The sequence below is a fragment of the Homalodisca vitripennis genome, chromosome X, assembly GCF_021130785.1.
Source record: "Homalodisca vitripennis isolate AUS2020 chromosome X, UT_GWSS_2.1, whole genome shotgun sequence".
Lineage (NCBI taxonomy): Eukaryota > Metazoa > Arthropoda > Insecta > Hemiptera > Cicadellidae > Homalodisca > Homalodisca vitripennis.
The window spans coordinates 72676788-72703200 of NC_060215.1; the positions used below are offsets into that span (position 1 = coordinate 72676788).

At 32.0% G+C, this 26413-nt stretch overlaps 1 protein-coding gene across 14 annotated transcripts in view; it reads left to right on the forward strand.

Annotated features, from left to right (window-relative positions):
* LOC124369196 (calcium-dependent secretion activator) overlaps positions 1–26413 on the forward strand; it is a 368545-nt gene that overhangs the window by 145599 nt on the left and 196533 nt on the right. For 13 of the 14 annotated variants that reach the window (XM_046827016.1, XM_046827015.1, XM_046827022.1 and 10 more), the window contains one exon: positions 18313–18406. In XM_046827016.1, the coding sequence (XP_046682972.1) occupies positions 18313–18406 (94 nt within the window). Of the gene's footprint in view, positions 1–3473; positions 3522–18312; positions 18407–26413 lie in introns of all 14 variants that reach the window. The other variant, XM_046827020.1, reaches the window with a different exon arrangement.

Genomic DNA, 26413 nt, shown 5'->3' on the forward strand with positions numbered 1-26413 from the left:
AGTTTAGTTTTTAGAATTGCTATTGTTTATTCTCTGGTGATAATGTTACCTTATATGTTGTCAATATCAATTGTATCCATTCATTTGATTACAGTTTGTTGAATTTTACTAAACATTCTTTTTAAATAGAAAATCTCCATTAATATTAGTGTTGTGTTTGTTATCAAGTTAACATATTTAGATATCTTAAAGGAGGGAATTATTTTATTTGGAGATAGGTTTTATTTGTGGTTGATTATGAGAATTGTCCTTTCTTCTTGCTCAAACTCATTTTCTTTGATGGTTTGATATAAAATGGATGCTAGTTGATTGCTTGATTTATTGTTTGTTTTGGAGTTAGTTTTGTTGGATTTTCTCTTAGGTGTACTTTTTAGTGTTTACTCTGTGTTTCATTGTTTTCCACGTGACTGATTAATTGTTCAGATTCTATTTAGTTTCCTAAGGCTTGTTCCAATTCAAAACTCTTTTCGTTAGATTGGATTTTGTCTTGTATTGGAATTTTATAATTTCTTAATCATGGGTTTTAGCTTGTTTAAGGGTCCTTTGAGCTGCTTCGAAGTTGTCTCTTATAGTGGTACTTATGTACTTCAGTAGTATTTTATTTTTTCTGGTTTCTATTGTTAAGTTCAGTTCCATTCATTACATTTTTCTGTTGGTAAGTTTACTGTATTACTGTATTTGGTTCAGTGGTGTGGCTTGGTTTGCCGTACTTGATCTGTTACATTATCGTTGTCCAGACTTGTTAAACCTTACTGTGAGTAGTTAACATGCCTTTGAAAATCTGGAATATGTTTGTTGGGTTGTCTCCATAACATGCATCATTGTGGTTACAGCATAATCATACAGTTTTATAATCACTTTTTCTGTCACCGTTTGTTACTATTTATATGTATGTAAGAAAATAACCCAATAAGACCAGTCATTAATCCCATAAACATCTCCCTATGATAGTCGAATAAGCCAAAAAGATAATTAATAATGACATAAATCTTAAAGAAGATTTCTTGTGCAAAAATTCAAAAGGATAATAAACCAAAATTAAACAAAATGACCTAATGGTTACCAATGATAGTAACAACATAAATGGCAACATCCCAAGATAAGAAGCAATAACAATTCTCGAAACTAAACTAGTCAAATCTGAAGACTTTTACATTATGAAATTAAGGGCATTATCGTAACTACAAAAATTGTATTAAATAAAAGCAACTTGTCCAACAATAAAACATTTATTATGACCAACAGAGGTTACCAATGACACTTTTAGCAATACTAGCAGAACTTTACATCCAACATTTTGAAGAAAACCAGATAATGAAAGGTCAAAATCCACACATACACAAAATATAATTTATAAACAATATGTAGAAGATGCCTCTCTAATCACTAAATCAAATAAACTCTAATCTAATATAACACAGCATGATCTAAACAAAATCCCTTTCAACATAACATTTAAAATTGAAACTGTGAAAAAATACACTAAAATTCTACTATAATTTTATTTATATTGTATCAATTGGGAAATAAAAGCAAATAAATTCTGTTGTAACTGGCTGACTTGTTTTTGTTTACATTGTCTAGTATGTTAGATATGACTTCAGTGTTGTTGTCAATGCTTTCTCTGGCGAGTTATTGGTGCCAATATAATTAATAGTGGCGTTGTCAAATTAAATATTATTAAAAGAATTACACCAATTAGTTAATCAGGTCAGTTGTAATATTTTTACTTTGTTTTACAGTGTTTAGCTATCAAAACATACCACTCCTCCTTTTGTGCAGATGAAGGGAGAGAAACATATACTCTATAAAGTTAAAGTCTGGCAATCTAATACTTGAAAGTTGTGTCTCTTTAAGTCCATGCTGTGTCAGGATCAACAGTTCAGGTCTGTGTAACTCTAAAAGGTGTTTTAGTCTGTTGATTTTCATCCTAGTAATGTTTTGACAAAGGATATTTAGTTTGATAATGTCCATTTCTTTGTTTTGATCTCCTTGGTTTATATAACAAGTATTTTTGTATTTGTAATCATGTAATTGTCATTAGTTTGTTTATAGTAGATTCCTTTTGAAATTGCATTATTTATGAAACATACATTTCATTCTTGCACACAGAATAAAAAAAAAGAGCTGAATCATCACTAACTTTTATAATAAAAGTATAACAACAATTTGCCGTAAGAATTTAGAAGGATTAAACCTTTTTTATGTTTTTTACAGTAAACATTTTGAAACATCACATTTTCCCAAGGAACTTATTTTGAATGAATGGGAATCATTCTCTCGTGCACAGGTGCTATGCACGTCTGTGATGAAGTATTTCTACACATATTTAGAGTACATATCAACATTAATTTTTTTGCAAAGTTATGATTTTTTCTATTAGTAACGTATTATGAACGAAAATTATGCCTCTACGATATATCTGTTTGTTATATGGTAGAAATAAAGATGTTTTTGATATTTTTGATTGATTGAATAATATGAAAAAATTTGATAACATAACTTTCATCAAAATTAAAAGCACAATCATTGTTTAAAAAAATAAAAAATACCACTATATAATATTGAACCACATGATTTAGAGCAAAATATTGTCATAGTATTATATGTGAGATATTTTTTTTTAGAATTCTTCTACTGAAGTATTGAAAAATACTGAATGATAGATAATATTTTCTATATCTATTTTACTTTTACAATAATTTTATTCGTTGAACCACATTTTTCACTGAAACTGAAAATATAGTAATCAGACTTATATTACAGACGTTTACTTTTGCAGAGTCAAATTCATAAAAATCACTAAAATGTATTTTTTAGTAAAAATAATTTCTGATACAGTTAGCCCCTAAACATAATTTTAAAAATGTTTGATCAAGGATAAAAAATTGTATTACGTTTTTCTGTAACAAATATATATTACTATTATAACTGTAAGTGGATTTGGTATTGCCTTAACATATGAAGAATCATAAAACGTTCAAGAGCTCAATTAAAAATAAGGCTAATAAAATTTAACTATATATCCATAGATTTATCTATTGAAGAAAATATATGCTTTTCAAATAGATTTTTAATACTGTAATGTATTGCATTTAATTAAATTTTTTATAACACTTTTTTATAGAATCACCAGTATAATGTTGTCAGTTGCTTCAACTAATTTCATGTAAAATATACTTTTCAGCAGTATAAGTATAGATATACATAAGAACACATTTTCAATGCATTAAGTAATATTTGGAACACTTTGGATTAAATTAGATAAATAAGGTAGAGAGTTCAAATCTAATTTAGTAATTGTAAATTTTTCTAAAAGTAGCTGAAATGCAAGTTTAGTTGGTTGTATTAAGTGTTCACCGGAATTCTTCCTCCTGGTAAGGTTGGTTTGTATAGTAGACACTTAAAATTAGCAATCTCATGTTCAAACAATGTTTCTCTGCCTGAGCTTTTTGCAGTTCTACATGTTTTAGGTACCCAGGCACAAAAAAACAGGTTTTCGAGTTGGCATCTGTCTGTTTGTGAGTATGTTAGCTACTAAACGCATGGTTAATTCACTTGAAACATACATTAACTTATTGATGTGGGATGAAGCCTGTTCCTTTTCAAAATTGTAATGGTTATTATTGCAGTTTCTAGATTATCAAATTTAAATCTTCAATTTGTTTCCTCTTAAAGAATGATTGAAAAATGTAATTATAAATTTTAACACATCTTAGAAGAAGAAACTATATACACACACAAACACAGACATAAACACCAGAGTCACACATACACATGCACATACACACACAGAGGCGTGAAAGAGATACGTTTAGTAATATTACTAGTATAAACTCTGGAATATTTAAGTCAAGTACTCATACTTTCCCTCTCTTTCACAAATAAATGTTTTACATAATCGTAGGGTTTTTTTGTACAGTAAATGTATTTAAATAATAACAATTGTTTATGATGTAATATACTTTCTACTTGTTATAGAACGAAGTAATAAGTGATACATGTGATAGTATTGATACTTCCTATATTTTATTCGGTATTTTTAAACCTGTAAAATATCAAGATCTTGCGAACTGGAAATTATTTTGATAGTCTAGCTTTAATGGAATATATGTGTGAATATCGTGATTGCATTTTATTTAAAACAATATTAACCACTAGGTAATTTTTATTTGAAGGTAAATTTAAGCAATCAATTAGATTTGAATTTAGCATGTATTATTCATAAAAAAAGCATTTTTATTTGTGGATGTCTCCGCTATGGCTTACATATTCATTGATCAGGCTTGAGCTTGCTATTTGGTTTGAATAAGTTAAATAGTTTTAATAGAAAAAGTTAGTTGTGTTTTTAAACTCAAGTTTTGAAATTTCTTATAAAAAGTTTTTACTTTGGTAGTATTCGTTAATATTCTGTGTCTTAATATATTAAAGTTCTGTATTCCATCCTAAACTTTTTAATTAAATTTATGGCTTTATAAGAACTTTTAGTGGTCCTGTATTATTTAGATATTTAGCAGTTTGCATGTAGTACTAGAAATGCTTACATGATTAGCTTAGAATTTCGGTAGGCATGCCAAATCCTTATTGCTACTCGTGGATATTGTACTTACTGTATAATCAAGTCACAATAGCTGAAAATCTTTGAGACATGGAAGCTACACACACACACACACACACACACACACACACACACACACACACACACACACACACACACACACACACACACACACACATATTTATATATATATATATATATTTAAACTGTTCTCGGTTATCAATTTTGTTATAATCAAACATGAATTATTATTATCTGAGATTTTAAGTGCTAAATAAATTACCTCATTAATAGGATACTTATAAACTCTGCATTAACAAAAGAATTATTTTCAACAATTGTAAAAATAATCATAGTTTAAAAGTTAAGCATAAACTAAAAACAGTGAAATTTCAGTTCAAGGGAATAAAAATATTTTACTTATTCATTTTAAAATATTTTTTTATTGTTTGCGCTAAGTGATTAGTGATAATAGACCTACTGTACATAACCAGTAAAATGTTTGTTATTATCGTAGGTTTTATTATTGTTTTAAAGTTTTGTGATGCTTTCTTATTTTATTTGAGTTCAGAGTATATCTGTACAGAAAAAGGTTTTGAAAAAAGTTCAATAACCATTCACACTGAAAAATTATTTTAATAACAGAATCAGTTAGTTGTCAGAAAGAGTTTGATGAAGTATCCATAAATTAAATATAAATATACCTAAGAAATCCTTAATTATAGTCTGGTGAAATAATCTTTTTTTAATTGGCCCACTTCTATTATAAAATGAATATCCTGTATTTATAATTTTAATATTTTTTATATGGTTATTTTAACATTTTTAAAGGTAGAATGTCAAAATTTAGAGTTAACTGTCATCTACTGTATAAAACTATTTAAATATTTCCCTCCCATAAAAACCTGTGTGAGGTTTTGTGTATTGCTTTTATAATTTATATGTTTAGTGTTTGTGTTTAGGAAACAATTTATATTATAACACACATTATTGATACTTCCAGTAATTAACAGCATTAATTATTCACACTGAACATGACAGTGGATTTGTTCAAAGTTACTTGTCTAAGCTGGTACGCTTAGATTAGAGTTAAGAGACAAATGTAACAACCTACTGTGTTGTTTTAACCATGTCGAAATCTAAGATGACATATATTTAGTTTTTTGTAAGCTTATCCAATGTTTAAAGTCCATTATTTCAGTCAGCTTAGTTTATAACCTCAAACTTAGCTTAGAAAACGAAATCTAAATCACATTAAACAGATCAAACTAAACTTGTATTCAGCTTATTCCAGGCATAGTAATCAAAGCCTACATTAACAAAATGATTTTGAACTTTGGTATAAGTAGTTCAGCTTTATTAGGTTGTTTCGTTAAATATATTCAAGAACCAAAATTGAGTGTAATATTGTATACCAAGCATAAAAAGAGGTTTGTTTTTTTTAATATAAGAGAAATTTTATTAATTGAACTGGTAGAATCAAGTTACATACTCGTATATTGTTTAAAAAATTTTGGTGTGTGCACACATGCTGTCCAGAATATTACAATACTTAATAATAGTATACACAAATATTTAAAATTATAGAAATATTGAGTTTTACTCAAGTATGAAATACATATTTTTCTGTTGCTATAAGATGTCACTTCGTTCAGTCCAATTCTAATAAACAAAAACAATAATGTATCTGAATAGCATACTATTTTAAAATATGTGATTTATAATTAAATTATTATATTTTTTTGTAAATGTTGATATTATATTGATGTTGTGTGTTAGAAAGGACTCTAATTCCAATCATTTATAAAACAAGTTTTTTACCTTTTGTATATGTGTTTTTGTTTTATTTTCATACAAACCCAGGATTTTCTATAACTATTAATACGTTGTAAACTTTTTATGGTCCTCTATAATGAATCTTGCTCTAAATTCTATTCCAGAGCCTTCTTCAACAAAGGAATTGGGATGAGAAAGTTTGAGATTAATAATATAGAAAAAGGTTACACATTAATTTATTATCTGTATACAGGGTGAGACAAAGGTATAAATACAAATACTATTCAGGATATACACTTGAAAACTCTAACTTTTTCAAGATACTTGACTCAGTTATCTATAGGTTTTTTAAGTCAGCAATCATACTGGTTTATGATTACAGATGGTATAATTCAGTTAGGTTCTTTATTCAGTTTTAAAAGTTCCTTTATTGTTAAGGAACTATGAACTAGTTAAGAAGAGGGTTTGGTTTGTTAAATAATATCAGCATAGTTATCGTATAAGTCTTTCGGTTTATAGGACGACAAAACATAAATCAACATAATTACACATCAACATCGTTTGTTAATTATCAACATTGATTTTGTTACATAATTTTTGTAATGCATATAACTTTTAACTGATTGCAATTCCTTGGATAAGCAACTGATATATTGTACAATATATAATGTAATTCTATGGCAGAAGCCTTGGTTATTAGCGTCTTCGTGTATAACATAACGCTCATTTCATATATACACACACACACACACACATATATATTTTTTTGTGTGTGTCTCTTTTACAATGTATTAAATCAATAAAATTTTAGTGAATTATTGGTTTCTATTGCATATATTTTATAAAGAATTTAGTGAAGAAACCTTATTAAAATCTATCTGAAGAGAATATAACAATTAGTTTGATAATCATAATCACAAGGATGTTTTCATGTAAGATTCAGTATGTTTGTTTAGTTTAGACAATTGCAGTAAATGGTTGCAGGCTAATGAAGACTTTTCTCCTTATAAATCAATATCAACCAAACTTATTTAAAAGACTAAGGACTATATTAAATCAAAATGTATAGATTTATGTGTGTGTGTGTGTGTGTATATATATATATATATATATATATATATATATATATATATATATATATATATATATATATACACACACACACATTGAATTTTGGTAATAATTATTTTTATGGGAAGTGTCTATGATGTTGGTTAAATAGGTTTAAGGTTGAAATCCTATTCAACAATTTACATATAACAATTCTATATATTATACACAATAATATTTTATACTTTTTTTGCATATACAATACATTATAGGTTCAATGCACACTCACGTCTTGTAACACAATTGAGTACCAACATTAGATTGAATGCCACAATGCACACAGCAATGGCAGGTTGGCACACATTGTACTTACAAATAAGGATTGCCAGTTTTGTGAAGTAATCCTGCCAATCCACATTCTTTTGAAAGAAAAAAAAACACTGGTTGTTTTGAAAGGAAGTCGCTTGAAGGTTTTATATGTGCTTTGTACTTTTTATGACACAGTTTTTAAGAGTACAGTATGCTTTTAAAAGCACTTTTTCACTTTTTTAAATAAAGAGCGAACACTGTTTTTTTCTGTTTAATGTATTTTTATAATATAGTGTGCTAACACATTTGTTATTTAATAGCATAACAATTCACTTTTAACTAGCATTTGAACAACACAGAAATAAATAGTACTAAGCAAGCACATTAACTAGTAGCAAATATTCACATCCTCCACATAAGTATCCCCTTGTCTAAGCAACAATTAACGCCATGTCAAAGGACGCAAGTATGCTTCATACTTACAAGACTACATTGTATTCTTTCATTTCACTATTCTATTTATAATCAATAAACATCACAACCTTACATTTAATCTTTTTCTTTGGTTTCGGGTAATGTATATTATTTTGAAGTTTATACCAGTTTTCCAAGAAAAGGTATTGTGCTAGTTTTAAAATCATCCCATCCTAGAGCTGCATGACTAGACCTTGCATGCTTTGCATCTGTGTATTTAATGTGCATTTCATTGTAATTGAATAATAAATTGCATAGTGCTGATGTTATATTCATATTTTGTCCTAACCTGTTCCCAAACTTATTTCTGCAATGTGAAGCATCTGTTGCTATTCACTAGTATAGAACAAAACTGGAGTACATATAAAATCAAAACTTATACTGTTCTTAGTTGTTACTATTCTGCTGAAGTTGTCATACTACATAGAATATAATGACGAATCTTATTAGTGAAGTTCAATCCAGAAGTTTGACATTGACTACGTTATTCTCAATCAATACATGTTAGTTTTAGCATTAAAACAAGGTGAAATTGTCCAGTTACAGCCATGAGTATTAAATACCTTTTACAAAAGTTACATAACATTATTTCAGTGTTATTTGTACCTCTCCTTCCCTCCTTCTGTATAACTATCTCTATTTTTTTCTATATTTATTTTTCTCAAAAATTTATCTTGAGTAACTGTGTTGTTAGTGCAGAATTTTGAGGATATCTATTGTTTCTATGGAAATAAATAGTGGAGGATCCTCCATAATTGGTGTCAAGTTAATCCTCCCCATTAACTTGGAAAATTACGTATGTGGATATGTTTTTTTCCATGTACATCTTTAGATGACACAAATTATAAATTTTTAAAATGTAGATTATATTTATAATGGTGCAGTTTAAAATGTTTTGATGTAGGTATTAAAAGTAATGAATTGTAATTAAAATAGCTCTAAGAAATTTTAATGAAATTTTTCATACACATTTTTCATTAAAAGATTTTTATATTGTAATAAAAGTTTCTCCAACAATACCTTTTGATTACAAAACTAGAAGATGGAATAAGTAGGGGTCTGGTGAGAACTTATGGAGAAAATGTTCATACACTAGAAGTTTATCAGAACTATATAAATTCTTCAATCCATATGTCCACTATTGTTGGAAAAATATGCTATCTTATAAGTATATACTTATACTATATAAGTTAGTTCCTATAATAACCATAGATTAGTATAAACACACTATTAATTCTACATGCTGATGACACAAGAAGGTATCAGATAGCACCTTATCGATGCACATAGCAAATAGCATTTAATATGTCAAAAGTTGTAGCATTTCATACAGCACCAATAAAATGGTCTCAGACAGCACCTTGCCAATGGATTTGACAAATAGTGCTTAACATGTAAAACGTTGTGGCATTTCATCAATGAAAATGTTCTCATACAATACCTTGCTGATGGATATAGCAAATAGTGCTTCGTATCAAAAGTTAATGGAATTTCATACAGCACAAACAAAAAAAGTTCTCAGACATCACATTTCTGATGGATGTAGCAAATAGTGCTTAACATGTCAAAAATTGTGGCATTTCATATAGCATCAATCAAAATGTTCTCAGACAGGACCTTAGCGATGGACATAGCAAATAGTGCTTAACATGTCAAAAATTGCAGCATTTCATACAGCACCAATAAAAATGGTCTCAGACAGCACCTTGCCGATGGATATAGCTAACAAATAGTGCTTAATATGTCAACAGTTGTGGCATTTCATACAGCATCAATCAAAAACTTTTGGTATGGTAAAATTATTGTTACCATTTGACATATAAATGTTGTAGTTCAAAGATCTATCAGTCTACATGTGCCACCAAAAAACATAGCCAACGTTTCTAGAAACATAAGTAAGGTAGTATTCAACTCAGATAATTCATTAGCTTATTTGTTTGTCTAACATTGAATAAATTAGCATATTTATTGTATTCTCATGATTTTATATAAATAGATATAATATTTAACTCTGTAAAAAATAAAATGACGATAATAGAATTATAATTGTAGTTTACAGTAACCTCTCAGAGAAATTAATCATGATTACAGTCTATTGACTCCCATATTTGAATATTATATGTACACTATGGCTATTTCATAATATTTTTTTACAAAAACACACCCAGGACTCAGTAAGTAAATGCTCACAGTTCATCTCATATTTTCACAAACTTCCCTAATAAGTGAGGGCCATCTGATCCCCTTATTGTTAAGTTTTTTCTTGTATGTCAAGGTAAGGAGCATCAAACACCATAGGGCTGGATGTGACAAAATTTCATACACAATAGCAAAATTTACCAAAGTTTTCAGCACTTTCACAATCGTAAACTTGCGACTACACCCCTCTTAATAATAATAAGGCAATCTAAGTACTTCCTCTTTATAGCACAGGATGGATGGATGACAATACTCTTCTACTTGTGAGTGCTACATTCAATTACTTTTCAATAATTGTTATATGTATATTAAATCTAGAATAATTCAATTTTAAGTTGTTAAAATGTTAAAAAAAAATAATGGTTGAATTAGGCTTATATATTTATAATGAAATATCAGCTTACTGTGAGCAATGCTTTGCAGGTAGCACTTAATTAATCAAGTTCTGGAACTCTTTCCAATGAAGGCATAAGCTTTAATAGTGTCACAAACAATAATGTCACTATTTATTATAAATTCTTAAATAGGGTATTATTAAAAAATATTAGAATACATTCATTGTCTTCAATGTTCAATGATGATAGCTCTAGATCATAACCTGTATTGAACTAGATATAATAAACCGTGGCAATTCATTACTGATTTCTATCCTATTATGTTGTTCCTATCCTATTATGTTGTTCCTATCCTATTATGTTGTTCCTATCATATTATGTTGTTCCTATCAGTGAATGTAGTTCATAGCTGGTTGTGTTTTGTCATTGTATTTGGTTAAGAAATCAATTTCTTGTTCTATGTATCAATATATGTTGAAACAACAATGTCTGTTGGGGTAAACTATTTGATGTATTTTGGTTCCATTGAATTTTTTACAAATTTTCAAAATTGTTTCTTCGTTATTTTCATGTTCTTGTTTATACTATTATAGATGTGGCCAGTATTCATTAAATGTTCAGCAACAGGTGATGTATCGTGTCACCTATTGAGGACAGTATGTATAATACCTTTGCCTGAACTTATAATCAACCAATCTGTCTAGATGATGCTAGACTGTATCCATTCCACTTTCTCCTGTATTCTTTACAAACACAGTACCATGTCCACCTTTATATGTGATGTGTTTTGTTTAATATTTCTTGTCCTTAGAGAAGGGAAGTAAATATTGTCACGCATAGCTGTAGAAATAAACTCTAGAGAGCAAGATTAGTATGTTTCCAAAAATTGTATGGATTTGGAAATCAATATTTAGAAAATATATATTATGGAAATGATATAAAAGTTACATAATTCACAAATACAAATGGTGATCCTTCAGTTGTAAAAGTTACTCTCCGCTTATATTATCCATCGTCGAGACAGTATTACAGGTTTTTAAGATAATAAAAAGAAACCTTCATTTCATAGAAATTATTTCTTAATCTTCAAAATATTACAATAATTTTGTCAAAATAAAGGTTCTTATAAACCCTTATGTGAGGAGGAGTAAAATATTGCACTGAACCATGTATAAGAAGTATTCTGACACAACAGCATTATTTTTTACTTAACAGCTGTCTTGGACTGAATTCTGAGTTCTTTGAAAGAAATATAAATAGGTACTCAAAATAATGTAGAACTATCAATAACAAAAGCTTACTCTTTTTTATACAAGTTCAACTATGAGTATGATCATTGTTAAAAAATTCAAATATATAGGAACTTATATGCCATCTCTAGTTCAGATAACATATTCATATAAAGCAACTTATCTCATCCTATCAAATGACTCCATTGCAACAAAAAGTGTACAATTAAATTTAAATGTGCCTCTAACAGAATTTTGAAACATTTATTTAGAAAAGCAAGACTGGTTTTAATTGAATTTGGCCCCCCATGTTTGTGGACACAAAATAATGAATAATAAGCAATTGAATAAAATTAAGGTATAAATAAAAATAAAAATATATTATTTATATAAATAGAACATAAAATTAAGATTACAGATAAATAAAAAGTTTGTGAATAAACCAAATGCGATCAGTTAAAGGTGATGTTAAGAAGAGGTTACAATAGGTACTGGAGTTTTATTCAACTTATGTCTAATAGCATCAAGAGTCTAATAACATAATAGATGACAGGGGAACCTTAACGGCTTGACTGTAATCACCAGAGGTCATTCGATTTTACTATACCACTAAGCCAGTCTGCAAAGGTACCAGCAAACTTGCTTGAATATAACGGCTGGGATGCTCAAGTAAGTGAGGGCTACCAATTGTTTCATCAATATCTCATTCGAGATAACTACTGAATAAAACAGGCTAAATTTAGTTTTCCATGCCTGTCTTTTCTGGAAAAGTTAAAAATTTTGTTCTAGTTGATTCAAGAAATCAGACAAGGCAATCAATAAGTGAGAGCCTGTCACAAGACCTTAATGTTAGTGGAAATCAAACGAGGAGACTAAGCAGTCTGCATTGCCTAGGAGACGAAGATGATAAAACATGATATAACAAAATTTCATACATCCAAGTTATAGAAAACCATACCTAAATTTATGTAGATATTAGGTACAGTTGTATGATCTAGTTTTATAACTATTTTCTATTGTGAAATTATGCATTGCTTGGTAACTTTGCCATGAATGTAGTAGTGATATGGGATTCATAGGTCTTATTAAAACAGTAAGCTTCGGTTTATAATAATACAATTTACAAAATAACCAATAAAACTAATAACTATGATAAGAAATTAATATCAGTGCTATGTAAATTTAAAATAAATGTTTCAGAGATAATTTAAAACTATATTATGATTTTTATAACTAGTTACAGTGCACAAAAATAATTTACCTTTAGTAATGTTTATTTAAGAGATACACATGTTCTTATTAGCCTCATATGATAAAAATATGTAGTAAATATCAATATAATACATTCTTTGTTGTAATGTATAAAGGTAATCTTTTATGAATACGTTATTATTATATTGTATTAATAAAAAAAATTATCTTAGTAAATTAACATTTAAATAAAAATTTCTTTGCTTATTGAAATTAAAAACATTAGTTTTTTAGATGTGTTGAAAAATCAAATTGTCTGAATATAATATAAAAGATTTGTGATGCATATCAAAACCAGTGAACTGTTATTTTTCTTCACTTCCATCAATTACTATTTAATCCATAACGTTACTACCACATAAAGTGTATCCAAACCAACAAGATGGATATTTTACATGGCAAAATCAATAGACTAAGCTAACAATGGGTTTCTTAAGGCGTACAGATTATGTATATAAAGGGATGTACATTAACTACTTATGAGACAACTAATAGATAGAGGGTAAGAGCTAGATGGAAAGTTTTCTTTTTTCATTAAAGAAGTAAAAGGAAAATAACTTAAAACTGGCCTATTAAATCACTTTGTATCTCCTGAAAGAAGAAACATTTTTCTTTTACTCAATTTGTACTGTTGCTGTTCTTTTTGCACCTAAGGCTCACCATACTGTTGGACCTAGTTCTTCCTAAATTAGTAAAACCAGATTTAATAGACAGTTTGGATTTAGTCTATTTATCTTCTTAGTGACAGATTGAGACACGTAATCTGCATCTGGTGAAATGTGAAATTTACTAATTATTATTTATCCATGAGTACTACTTAGTTAATTCCATCTGGTGCAGAGAATGTAAGCACAAACTTTTCTTTTTTTGATGGCTTCACCTTTAACACTGCTGATAATGTAGAACTTTTCAGGCTGTTATACTGTAGCAGCAACACATTAAGCTCTTGGGTTTCAAGCTGTGTCTCTTGTACATTAGATAACAGAGTATCATCCATGCTACAATTGTCCATCTCAAGGCGAGTCCTTGATATTTTCAGCTTGATCTCCTAGCAGAAACTTACCTCCTTTTAAAAAGGTACATTATAATAAGGGTGGAAAATTGGTATCTATCATATAACAAACACAGTTTGGAACCCAAGAGTAAAATGTTTATGATAGTGCTAGAAGAAAGATTTTAGCAACTATTTAACTGTAAACTAAGGAATTAATTTGTCTTGTATATTTACTAGAAAATGTATTTTAATTTTTCAGTGCATATATTCCAAGGTAAATATTTTTATGAGACATTATGAGAAACCTTGGATTATAAAAAACTTAAAGTTCAGTAAGTTGCATGATAAAAGTAGTAGTAAATGGTAAAAACATTATCCAGTGAAAGTAGTTATTGCGTGATTTGCTGTTTAGAGAGTATTTTATGTATTATTTACAGAAGAGAAATGTATTTTTGATAAAAAATTGTTTTAGTAGAAATAAATAGTAAAGTGTGTGATGTAGAGGTATTTCCTTAGGATGTCAGTAAACTATCTTAACTTATGGCAGGTTCAGGTATCCCTTGTGGCCACCATGAGATGAGAAGTAAACTTGAATTATTTACACCTACTTGTTAAAAATAAACCAATTCTTTAAATTTGAATTTCCCATCTATTAAAATGATATACAGTAGAGTCCCGTTAATCCGACCTAATTGGGACCGAGCCCTATTCGGATTATGTGATTGTTCGGATTAGCCAGAATTACAGAAAAATACGGTTTTAAACTTGAGAATGGGTCTATTTTGTTATAGAATTATCAACATTTTTTATTAAAATATGTTTTCTGACTGTTGCATTGCATTTCTTGACAAATAAACGTATTTGCGAATACTAAGCACATTTACCGTATTTAGTGTGAGAGTTCTATTGTTAAGCAATGTGAGCGTACTGGATATTGTACGGGTCCACGCACTACGGGACGACGAGAACCTGGGTGATAAAGGAGAGTTGGTGCCACACGCAGACGGTGCAGCAGCGCTTAACCTTGCACTACGATACTTAGAGCAACAGGCTACTGCTACACCTGCCGATATCATGTTTATCACACGATGGTGAAACTACGCGTCATCCAATAGACTCTCTTCAATGCGACAGAAGACAATAACTGAATTTTTGTCTTTTAACAAATTGTACTCAATAATAATATCAGTACTGTACGTCCAATTTTTGTTTGATTTCACTTCTTAAACAGTAATTTAACTCATACTTAACCTATAAGTTTCAATTTGGTACTGTATTTAACTTCATTATTTATGTACTGTACCGTACACAATTTGTCTTAATAAAATACTGATGCACCCATTTTCATTTTTTAAGTAATTAGTTCCTATAACTGTTCATTATCGTTATAAATAATTCCTCCTGGACCTGTTCGGATTAACCGACGTTCGGATTACACGTGTTCGGATTACCGGGACTCCACTGTACTTTGTTTTCCACACCATTAATAAACAGAAATAATTTGGCCTATTGAGATATCCCTATATTTGCTTTATAACAAACTCAATTTATTCCCTACTTACAACAATGACTATAGTACATAGTAGAACCAAAAGTCAATGCAAACTGCAAAACTCAATACATAATATTTTGTAACTTATGTCAGGTATTTTAGTGAATTTTCCTTGTTCCGAACAAACCAAAGTTGGAATTTACTTTATAGCATATAAACTATGATATTTCTTGGGCTCATTCAGACAGTGTCATGAATTCTAAGTTTTCTGGTTGTGAACCAAACCTCAAAAACTTAGAAAATCTTTGTTTTCTTTACTTAGTTTTATGTGTGATTTTTACCTAAATATTAGCAAACCACACAAATTTGGTACATCTATTAATTTACTAAACCTAACTTTTATCTAAAAAGTTAAAAAATATGTCTACTTTCAATATGGCTAACAGATAAACTTAAATAACAAACTTCAGGATATAATTATAAATAGATACCAAGGAATATAAAAAGTGCTATATCCACAAAAAAGTAGATAATTATTTGCTACAATTAATACAAAAAATTACTTATTGCATTTACAAATGATTTAAAATTATTTCAACAGTAAAAACGCTTTTTCTCAGTTTTTTCCAAATGTATCAAATAAGGAACCAATATGTATGTCCTTATAGGGGGTGTGTTTTATGTTTGTTGATAAAGCCTATGTTTATATTTGTTTTATGATATTTGATATCAGAGTTTTCAAACAGCTACTTTTTGAAGCCTTAAAGTAATAAATTAAATTTTAATAAGCTATACCACTTTGCAATCACAGCACAGTTCTGATTTTTTTTACCCTTTACAGATAAGATGATTATGTAAACATTTTTGACACATGTTTGTACAATACTTTGTAATTGTTTGGGCTCAAGGAATAAAACTATAAACTATTCTAAAAAATTAAAAAAACACCCCTTAAGTATGGAAGTAAAGGTTGTTAAAGAGACAGTGTGATCAATAGAATAATGTAACTGCATGGACCTGCCTCAAGTTAAGGTAAGATAGGGTTTAGAAAATCCCGATGTGAACAAACAAAATATTTATGTAGAATTACTTTATTTTAGTTTTATACATGTAGCCTTACAAAAAGGCTAAAACTATTGTTTTTATAAAAGGAAAATTTGTTTGTTCCTATGTCCTTAGAACAAAACAGTTATGTAGCATTACTGTTAAAAAAGCACATCCAAAAAGTGGGTTTTGTCAGTATGGTAGACAAATATATTCCAGTATTAAAACCAATATTTTTAATGGAACAGTGTGAGAAACATAACATTTTTATATTTGTCAAAAAATTTAGTTGAGACTTTAAAAAAGAAATCAAATGTACAAAATCTTAAATATTGAGAATCACTCATGGCTCATTAGAAATATATTATTGTAAATAAAAAACCTTTAAGATCAATAAAACAGAATACACTGTGTATTTGAATTTTATTTAAGGGACCAATTTGTCCAGTGTACAATTATTTAGGCAAAAATGATGAACATTATTAGTAGCACCCTTATCAGTAACATATCCTTAACACAAAACAGAATCATCTCTGGAATGTGATAACGAATTGAAAAATTTACCCAGTTTGCTGTTCGATCCGCAATATGTCTGCTCTTTTCATCTAGATTTATGCTGTTTTCATCTCCCTATTTTACAGTACAAATAATTTCCTGCATACATTTTCGGTACCAGAATTTGAATCAGAAATGCATTGAAGAAGAGACAAGCATTGGCAGTGCCAACAAGGTGGCCTGCACCGCATATCAAGACGAAGTCTAATTAGTTGCAATTGCTTCAACTGAACTGAACAATGGCGCAAAGCACTTGACTACTGCCACTAAATACACATCCTATATAAAATACTCGTATCCGTTCATTGCTAACACAATTTGTATGCTCAGTGTCAATAATAAAAAGGTTTATAAAAACTTGATACTCACACTATAGAGCCATCTCCTTTGAACTGCAGCTCTTAAATATGTGCATAGTGGGAAATCCGGGCCTGGCCACAGCCAAATAAACTTCATATTCATTGGGTTGGGGATAGCCTTGTATGGATAGGAGAGCTATAATCCTAATATAGTAGTCTCATTGCAATAGTCCTTATAGTAGAACCATGAAAAAGTAAATGATTTGTACAACATTTGTATTCATGAAATGTTATTTTGAATTTTAATCGGCTTTAACACTTAAAAGTAGAATGTGTAAAACCCACTTTTATTTGCTTAAAGGTATTTTATTTATATATTAACATGTTTTGTCTTCTGTTGTTTTTATATCTCAGGAAATGGATAATGTTCTTTCTACAATCATCACACATGCAATATAAAATAATAGATTAATTGATACTGTATATATTGTACAAGAGTCAGTTTCATTATGTATTTAAAGTGTGCTTTGTACTTTGCAATTAATATATTTTTGAGCTATACAATCCTGACACTTGTATTTTTTTCTTTTGGATAAAATATTTTTTTTTAATGAGTACTGTGCTAAAGTGTTATAAAAGAGAAAAAAACCAATTTAAATGTTAAAACTATGCTGTAATATTTGCTTTACACTCATGTACTTCAATTTAATTCTTACAGTGGCAATAATGAATGTGATGTGCTTTTAGGTCACAAGGATCACTTGCCAAACTGGAAGGAGATTCAGCCGACAATGATGCACAACTCAGTAAACTTGATGTTGTACTCACGTTTCAACTTGAGGTATGGATTATAATCTAAGTTATTTTGCAAAGTTGAGTTTTGTAAATAAAATAGTAAAATTCTTGTGATATTTAACATGTTTAAACATTAGTAAAAAAATGTATAATTTAAATATATTACTAAGCCATACATTTATATCTGTATAATGTTCCTATCAAGAATATTTATTAACCATTGACCATATAATACAACGGAATAGGGTTTGTCAAGTAATCAATAGTCTATTAACAATATAATGTTATAATTTAATAAAAAGTATATCTACTGTATTTATGTCAAGAAACTCGGTTAACTTATAAAATTGATTTTCCACCAACCCATTATACAAACTACCCTCGTGGTAGGTAAAAGTTGAGCAGATGATGGTAGTTAGTTAAAAAGTTTAATGTCTTGTATAATCTATGTCTAAGTATATCTATATTCATTTTATTCCGAGTATTATAGTCATGGACATCTTCTCTTGTGGAAAAGTAAGTTTATGAATGAATGAAAAATGCCTTTATTAAAGAGGTGGAGTTAGGGCTATCAAGCCATCTCTACCACTCAACTTCATATTCTATACAGTTTTTTTTCTTTTTTTTAGGCAGAGGCAGGAAAAATGCAATTACGCACGCAGGTGGCCAGCCTGTAGTGTGGAACTCCCCTAAAAACGGTTTTACCCACTTAAAAACCTCCTCTATTCTTTAGGATTCTAACCTGGGATTGTTTATCACATTACGTCAGACTAGGCCTAAATTTGGCTTAAGCCCGTGGGGCTCGCTCCTTATCCAGCCGCTCGGTCAAGGGATCTGGGCCACTTCGTGGTCCAGATCGGGTTTCTTTTCCAGGAGGATGCCCCGGACGAACTGTGACAAACAATCCCAGTTCCCCTCATCCTCCATAATCTTTTCGCAGACCGTGTCCACCGAAAAAACACAGAGTTTTCTTGTGGCCTCCAGGAGGGGCCTTTCCCAACGCGGACAGCGGAAGAAGGTATTTCCGCGTCGTCGAGAACGCCCGGGCAGTAGATGCAATCCGTTGAACCGGTCTTGCCCATCCGGTTCAGGTACGACTTGAAATAGCCGTAACCTGTCAGGGACTGCGTGAGGTAGTAGTCCACCTCGCCATGCTGCCTTTCGACCCATGGTTGAACCTGCTCAATGAGTCGCACAGTCCATCGTCCTCGGGTTTCGTGCTCCCAGCTGTGTTGCCACTGCTGGAAGGTTCGGGCGCGCTCTTCGGATCTTGCTGCGTCCTTGCCGATCTCGCCTTGTCTCTGATAAATCGCCTTCCTCTCCCCTGCCAAGAGCTTGACAGGGATGACTCCGGCAACCACCAGGATGGCAGGCTCGGATACTGTCCTATAGGCGGAACACACCCGGAGCGCAGCTTGACGCTGAACCCGGGCGAGTTGCAACCTATAGAATTCCTTGGTGAGAGCGTCTGCCCACACCCTGCCCCATAAAGGAGCACGGACTGGACTGCGAACATCAATAACCGTCTTCTGCTGGACCGAGGACCCCCGACATTGGCCATCATTTTACTAAGATAAGAGACCACCTTAGCAGCCTTGTCCGCCGTACGGAATCAGAAAATAAAGATAAATAAAGACTTTCTGATTCTGATTCTTGTCCGCCGTACGGAAGATCTAGTCTCTCCCGCTTAACTTGTTTTCAGGAGCGGCGTTAGGGTAGGGCGCGGTTGGGCGACCGCCCAGGGGCGCCGGACGAAAAGGGTCGCCGGTAGCCTTTTTTCGTATGTAATTGAATTGCAGCAGGGGGCGCAGAAGAAATCTTGCCCAGGGCGCTTGTAGTGCTAAAACCGGCACTGCTTGTTGTCCACCATGACTACGAGGTACTTGGCGGCACGCGTTGACTGGATCACTTCCCTTCCCACTCGCAGCGGAACGACGGTGTTAATTCTCTTCTTTGTGAGGATCACGATCTCCGTCTTGCTCGCCGAAGGTGGAGCTTTATGACTTGATTAGGCAACACAAACCGGCGTACATTCGCTATCAAATTGACGAGATTATGAGAAAACATGGACACGACATCCTTAGGCTCCCTCCATATCAACCCGAACTCAATGCCATAGAGCTAATCTGGGCTGATGTAAAAAACTAGGTTGCAGCTCACAATGTGACTTTCAACATACATGATGTTGAGCGCCTTGTGAACCAGAAGTTTGAAACCATAACTGAAACGGACTGGAAAAAAATATGTGAAAATGTGAAGAAAATGGAAGAGAAGTTCATACGAGTTCAAAGTCAACTGGAAGATACCATTGAATCTTTTGTTATCGATCTTGGTGCAGAGTACAGTGAAGAGGACAACAGTGACTTTTCTGAAGATGACATTGAAGACGGGAATTTGTCAGGGATCGAAGAGTTGATTTAAATGTTTATTTCCAATCTACACCCATTATTGTTTATGGACAACGAGGAGGACAATATATCACTTTGGAATCTTTAATCCCACAATGTTGTAATTATTGTATATATTAAATATTGTTTTGTGAGTATGTAAAATGTGTAAATAACTTTTAATGCAGCCTCCGGCAGTCTCAAGCCTGCAATCGAGTATTGAAACTCTGAACGCAGAGAGAAAGTCATTTGTAACCATCAGAGGGAAATACCTTATTACAATAATTATGTCATGGATTTAAAGAAATATTATTTAAACATTTCTATGAAATCAATTTAATAAAATATTTTAGTTCATACTGTTTAATATGTGTTTCCTCCATTGATAACATAACGAAGATATTTTAATTTGTTGTGGAAGACACGAGGGCCAGAGGGACCTGCTAGAGTTGACTGTACCGAGTAAAAGTAGGGGAGGTGGAGTGGGAGCATTGGCGTTGTCTCTCAGGCCACCCTCTCCTACGCGCCGAGCACGGTGACACTACCTGTACCAGACGCCTAGAACGGAGGTAGTCCTTGATGAGCCGTAACAGATACGTTGGAATGCGGAAGGTGTCACGAAGCGCATCCAACATATCGACCCATCTCGCCGAGTTGAAGGCATTCTTGACATCAAGCGTAACAAGAAGCACTACTCGGCGGGAGAAATAGTTGTGGCTCTTGGCTCTCTCAATTGCTTTCTGTACTTCGGTGATCGCGTCGATTTTTGATTGTCCCTTTCTGAAGCCGTACTGACGAGGGCAAAGGTCCCCGACAGCTAACACGGCAGAAATCAGGCGGGAACGAATCAACTTTTCAAAAAGTTTTCCAGCCCTGTCCAGCATGCAGAGAGGTCTGTAGTACGACGGCAGCTCAGAATCACCTTTTCCCTTGGTAATAAGCACTAGCCTGGCGGTTTTCCAGGGAGATGGAAACATTCCTTCAACCAAGCAGGCATTGTACATTCATATTCTATACATTAAATTACAGTAGTTTGATACAATTGTGTTAATTATTAAACCTATTCGTTAAAAAGGAAGTAACCAAAATGCTTAACCTATACAAAATTAAGTAAACTTAAATAAAGTAGAAATCTATATATTGAAATGAATACAAAACATAAAATACAAAAGAAAACCTTTATACGTATTATGATGAATACAAAAAAAATTCAAAATGAAAAGCAAGAAGCAAAGACACATTCAATCACTCTAATACATTGATTGACCACATGACCACAACTAGTAGCACCGCCCACAGGCCCCCCAGCAGCATGCCCCTTTCCTGATACCCAACTCTTTCCTGATATCATCAGAAGAGAGCGTTCCAAAAGCGACAAGTCTGAATAGTATAGGAACTATTAAAAATTGTTGAATGATGAGTTGGAATTGATAGTAATGTGGGTCCCCTTCTTGTAGGTGGTTCACTAATATCAGAGATAAAGTTGAAATGATAAGGCAGATAAACAGAATATTTGGTTTTGATAATTCAATGTAGAGTAGAAAGAATGTGGAATTTATGTAGTTGATGAAGTTTCATGAGTGACATTTTCCAATTTATTTTGGTAATTTAGTTTACAACTAACTGTTAAGTTTAAGTTTTGGTGCGATGTCAAGATTAATTTGGTTTATCATTCTTGAGTTACCAACTATCATTAATTGCATTTTGTTTTCATTTAGTTTCAGTTCTTGTTGTATTGCCCAAAAGTTAATGGCCTCAATATCCAAGTTGAGTAGTGATATAAAAGTGGCTAGTTCGTTTGGTAAACAGTGAACGTATATTTGCAAATTGTCAGCGTTAAGATGAAAATCTGGATTTGTTATAATTTAAGTGACGTTGTTTCTATAAAATGAGAATAAAAGAGGCCCAAATACAGAGCCTTGTGGGACCACCCGTGTAATAGGTTTCCAGTCAGACATTTTATTCCCTTCCTTTACTCATTGCTGACGTCTAGTGAGGTAAGACTTGACCCAATTAACACAACCATCGGAGAAACCATACTTCTTTAATTTGATAAGGTGGAGGGGGTAGTATACGCAGTTGAAAGTCTTGAAGAAATGAAATAATATCAAAATTGTCACTAGTCTCTTGTCCATTGCCAATCGGATATCATCAGTAATCTTCAATAAGGCTGTAGTGGTACTGTGATTAGATCTAAATCCAGATTGGAATTTGATCAGAATATTATAATTATTAAGATAAGAAGAATACTGTTGGTGAACTACTCTTTCGAGAAATTTTGAGAGACACGAGAGAATGCTTATTGATAGTTCAGAAGGAGTTTGAGGGTTAAACGTTTTCTTCAAAAAGCGAACCAGGACGTGCTTCCAAATATGAGGAAATACAGAAGAATTCAATGAACAATTAAAAATAACAACTATAATAGGCAGTGCGATTGGTAGGGTATCCTTCAGAAAGAATAGAGGTATATCATCCCAGACTTGCTATTCATCCTCGAAAACATCGACCTCACTCACAGGTGCAAACGAGAACCGGCAGCCGGTTGCATCCTGAGGAGCAGCCCTCAGCTGCAAATTCATCTATTGGTAAATTTACAATAGTCATTTATTACATTAAGGTCAAAGGAAACAGGGGTATAGGCATTTGATTTGCCAATACCCAGGCCCTTGACCCTGTTCCATAGCAACCTCAATGACTGCCATTGAGACAGAGTTCTATGGTAAAACCTAACTTTGGTGTTTCTGATTTGCTGCTGTGTACGATTCCTAAGGCGTTTGTATACAGCCCAACCTTGTGTAGACTTTGACCTCTTGGCCTTTAGAAAGCTGAGTCTCCATGCTTCTGTAAATCTTTTATGAAATCATTTATCCAAGGGGCTGGGGTCTAGAGATTCTTTTTGTAACAATCAGTGCATTTTTATCAAATAAACTGACAAGAAAAGAGTTGAAATTAATAACCATGTCATTTACGTTATTGGCGGCAGTAACGTCGTACCAGGGCAAAGTAGCAGCATCAGTGAAAAGAGCAACTCGATCATGTCCCTGTATTTCCAGTACTTAATGGTTTTTTGCATAGATTTTGGGATTGAGAGTTTATAGACGAAAAATTTAGATCATGCTTTGAAAGTCCAGGAACAGGAAGTTGGCCGTGGTGTGCCACATGAGCTGGGTCGGAGACAGCCATGATATCCAGCTAAGTGTTGGTTGTGGTAGTATGGTGAGTAGCTTGAAGTAAAAGTAAAGTCAGTCTACAAGATTGCAACATTTCAGGTCTCCCATGATAAAGACATGACTGTAACAAGCCATAAGATTGATAAGTGTAAACTGAAATTCTACATGGTATCCAATATTTGGGGGTTTATAACAAACACCTACAAGAATATGACCCCCGTTTACACTAACATCCAGAAACAATTCTTTGTTTGAAGTTAGTTTTTGACGATGGAATGATTGTGAAGGAAACAGGATTTTTCCAGACACTTGCCATCGTTCAGTAATACAATACAATCAGTAACACTACGTTTCAAGATCTGCAATAAATGTTTAAACTAATGTATGCCTAAAATCTAGGTTAAAGTAAACAAAACATACCAGAGTGTTGTAACACGCATAAGTCAGGAACAACAACAAACATGTTGTGTGTCTATTCCAAACACACTAACTCTAAAAAAAAATATGCACTTAATAAAAACTAAACACTACTTATTAAAACTGAACACAGACTACAGGTCACTATAGGTCTGCGCTCACCGGCAAACCAAATAGAACTTACCAGAGGCCAATAGTAAATGGTAATCGTCACAGCAGAAACAAGATGGTGGCAAAATAGAGAGGGATGGGAGTGGGCCTTTTTTATTATTGGTTCATGCTACATGAACTTCTTAAAACCATATTGCGATTTGGCATTGGTTTATAACAAATTTCTAATCTGTTTGATACTTTAGGTTTTATTGTTAGTTTATTTTTCAGAATTGGCAACCAAAGGGGTCTGATTGCAACTGATGGTTGACTAAGTGGTTGGTTTGCCAATTTAATATATGAAGCCTCAATTAATTTCCTTTTAAATAAAATGGAGTTCCTGATGTAATATGTTAGCTTCATCACAATTCATATGATGGTCACCAGACCAACAATGATATGCAATTTTTATTTTTCTGTTAGTCCTTTCTTGTGTTTTCTTTGTATTCTTTTATTCTTTAATTTAATAGTCTTTTGTCTCACCTATGTATTACCTATTGCAACTACATTTTTACTGTAAAGTTACAGTTTTTGGAATCCTGAGAACCATTTTTTTGTTTTGTTTTTACGACACTTTGTCTAAGAGTATTGTGTGTTTTAAACACAGTTCTAATGATGAATTTTCTACCTACTCTTCTAATTTTTCTCAGATAATCCCAGCACATACGGGATTGACATAAACACAAATTTATCACTGTTATGGTTGACTGACTCAGGAATGTTTCTTCTGGTTCGTTTACACTTCTTTATTACTGTTGGAGGGTATCCATTGTGTCTAAGAGCCAATTCAAATTTCTTAAATTCTTCTTTTAATCCATCTTTATCTGAGCATAAGCTCTTAGCTCTATCAAATAACGAGTAGGCCACTCGTTCTTTGACAGATTTTTTATGGTTTTACTGATAATTTAGATATTTTCCTATGTGTATTTTCTTTAGAAAACCCATAGTCTTAAGGACATCCTATCTCAACACACATCTAAAAAAGGAAGCTTGTTTTGGACTTCCACTTCCATTGTGAGGCGTATGGAAGGAAAAATACTATTAATGTGATTAAGAAAACTCATTAAATTTAGAATCTCCATGAGGAAATAAAACAAAGGTATCATCCACATACCTCCACCAAATCTTTGGTTTGAACTGAGCTAAAGCCAAGGCTTTTTGCTCGAATTCCTTCATAAATTTATTGGTAAAAATAAGATACAGTGGAGAACCCATTGCCATGCCTTCATCTTGATGATAAGTTTAGCCCTCTAACTCAAAATAATTGCATTGAGTGCATAATTATAGCAGTTCCATAATTACTTGCACAGGAAGTTTATTCCTTTCACTTAATGTTTAGTCTTCTTTGAGACGTGATTTAATGATTTTGAGAGTTTCTTGAACTGGTATCTCTTCCACATTTGTACGACAGCCAGGTAAATGGCAAATGAAAATTAGAAGTCTCGTTTGTCTGACACCAGCACCCAATGCGTACGTTTCATGTATGTATTTATCGATTTGGTTTTCTATTATTTCTGTGCTGACACAAATGAATCAGAATTAATTGGCAGTAGTTTTTATTCTTTATCACATTTAAAATGAAGCAGAAGTAGATTCATCTCAGGAAGAAATAAGTTGCGTACTCTAGGAAGAATTTAGAGATGATGGAGATAATTTTAAACATTAATTTAGGGGTAGCAATGTGTCAGGAATGAGTTCCTACAGTAGTAGCATTACAGTGTATGTGTGAAATGCTTCACTGCCTCACAAAACCTACTGTCTTACCCCTTACTGTCAGAGAAGTACCAGCAGGTCTCTGTGTTCTCTGGTTTCCAGGCAAATGGTGTGGTCTGAGAATGAAATGCTCCATTATACTTTTAAGTGTGATGACCAGGAGCCAGGACTACTTACAATTCAAGGACTTTACCGGTGCGCGTGACCTTGAGTGTG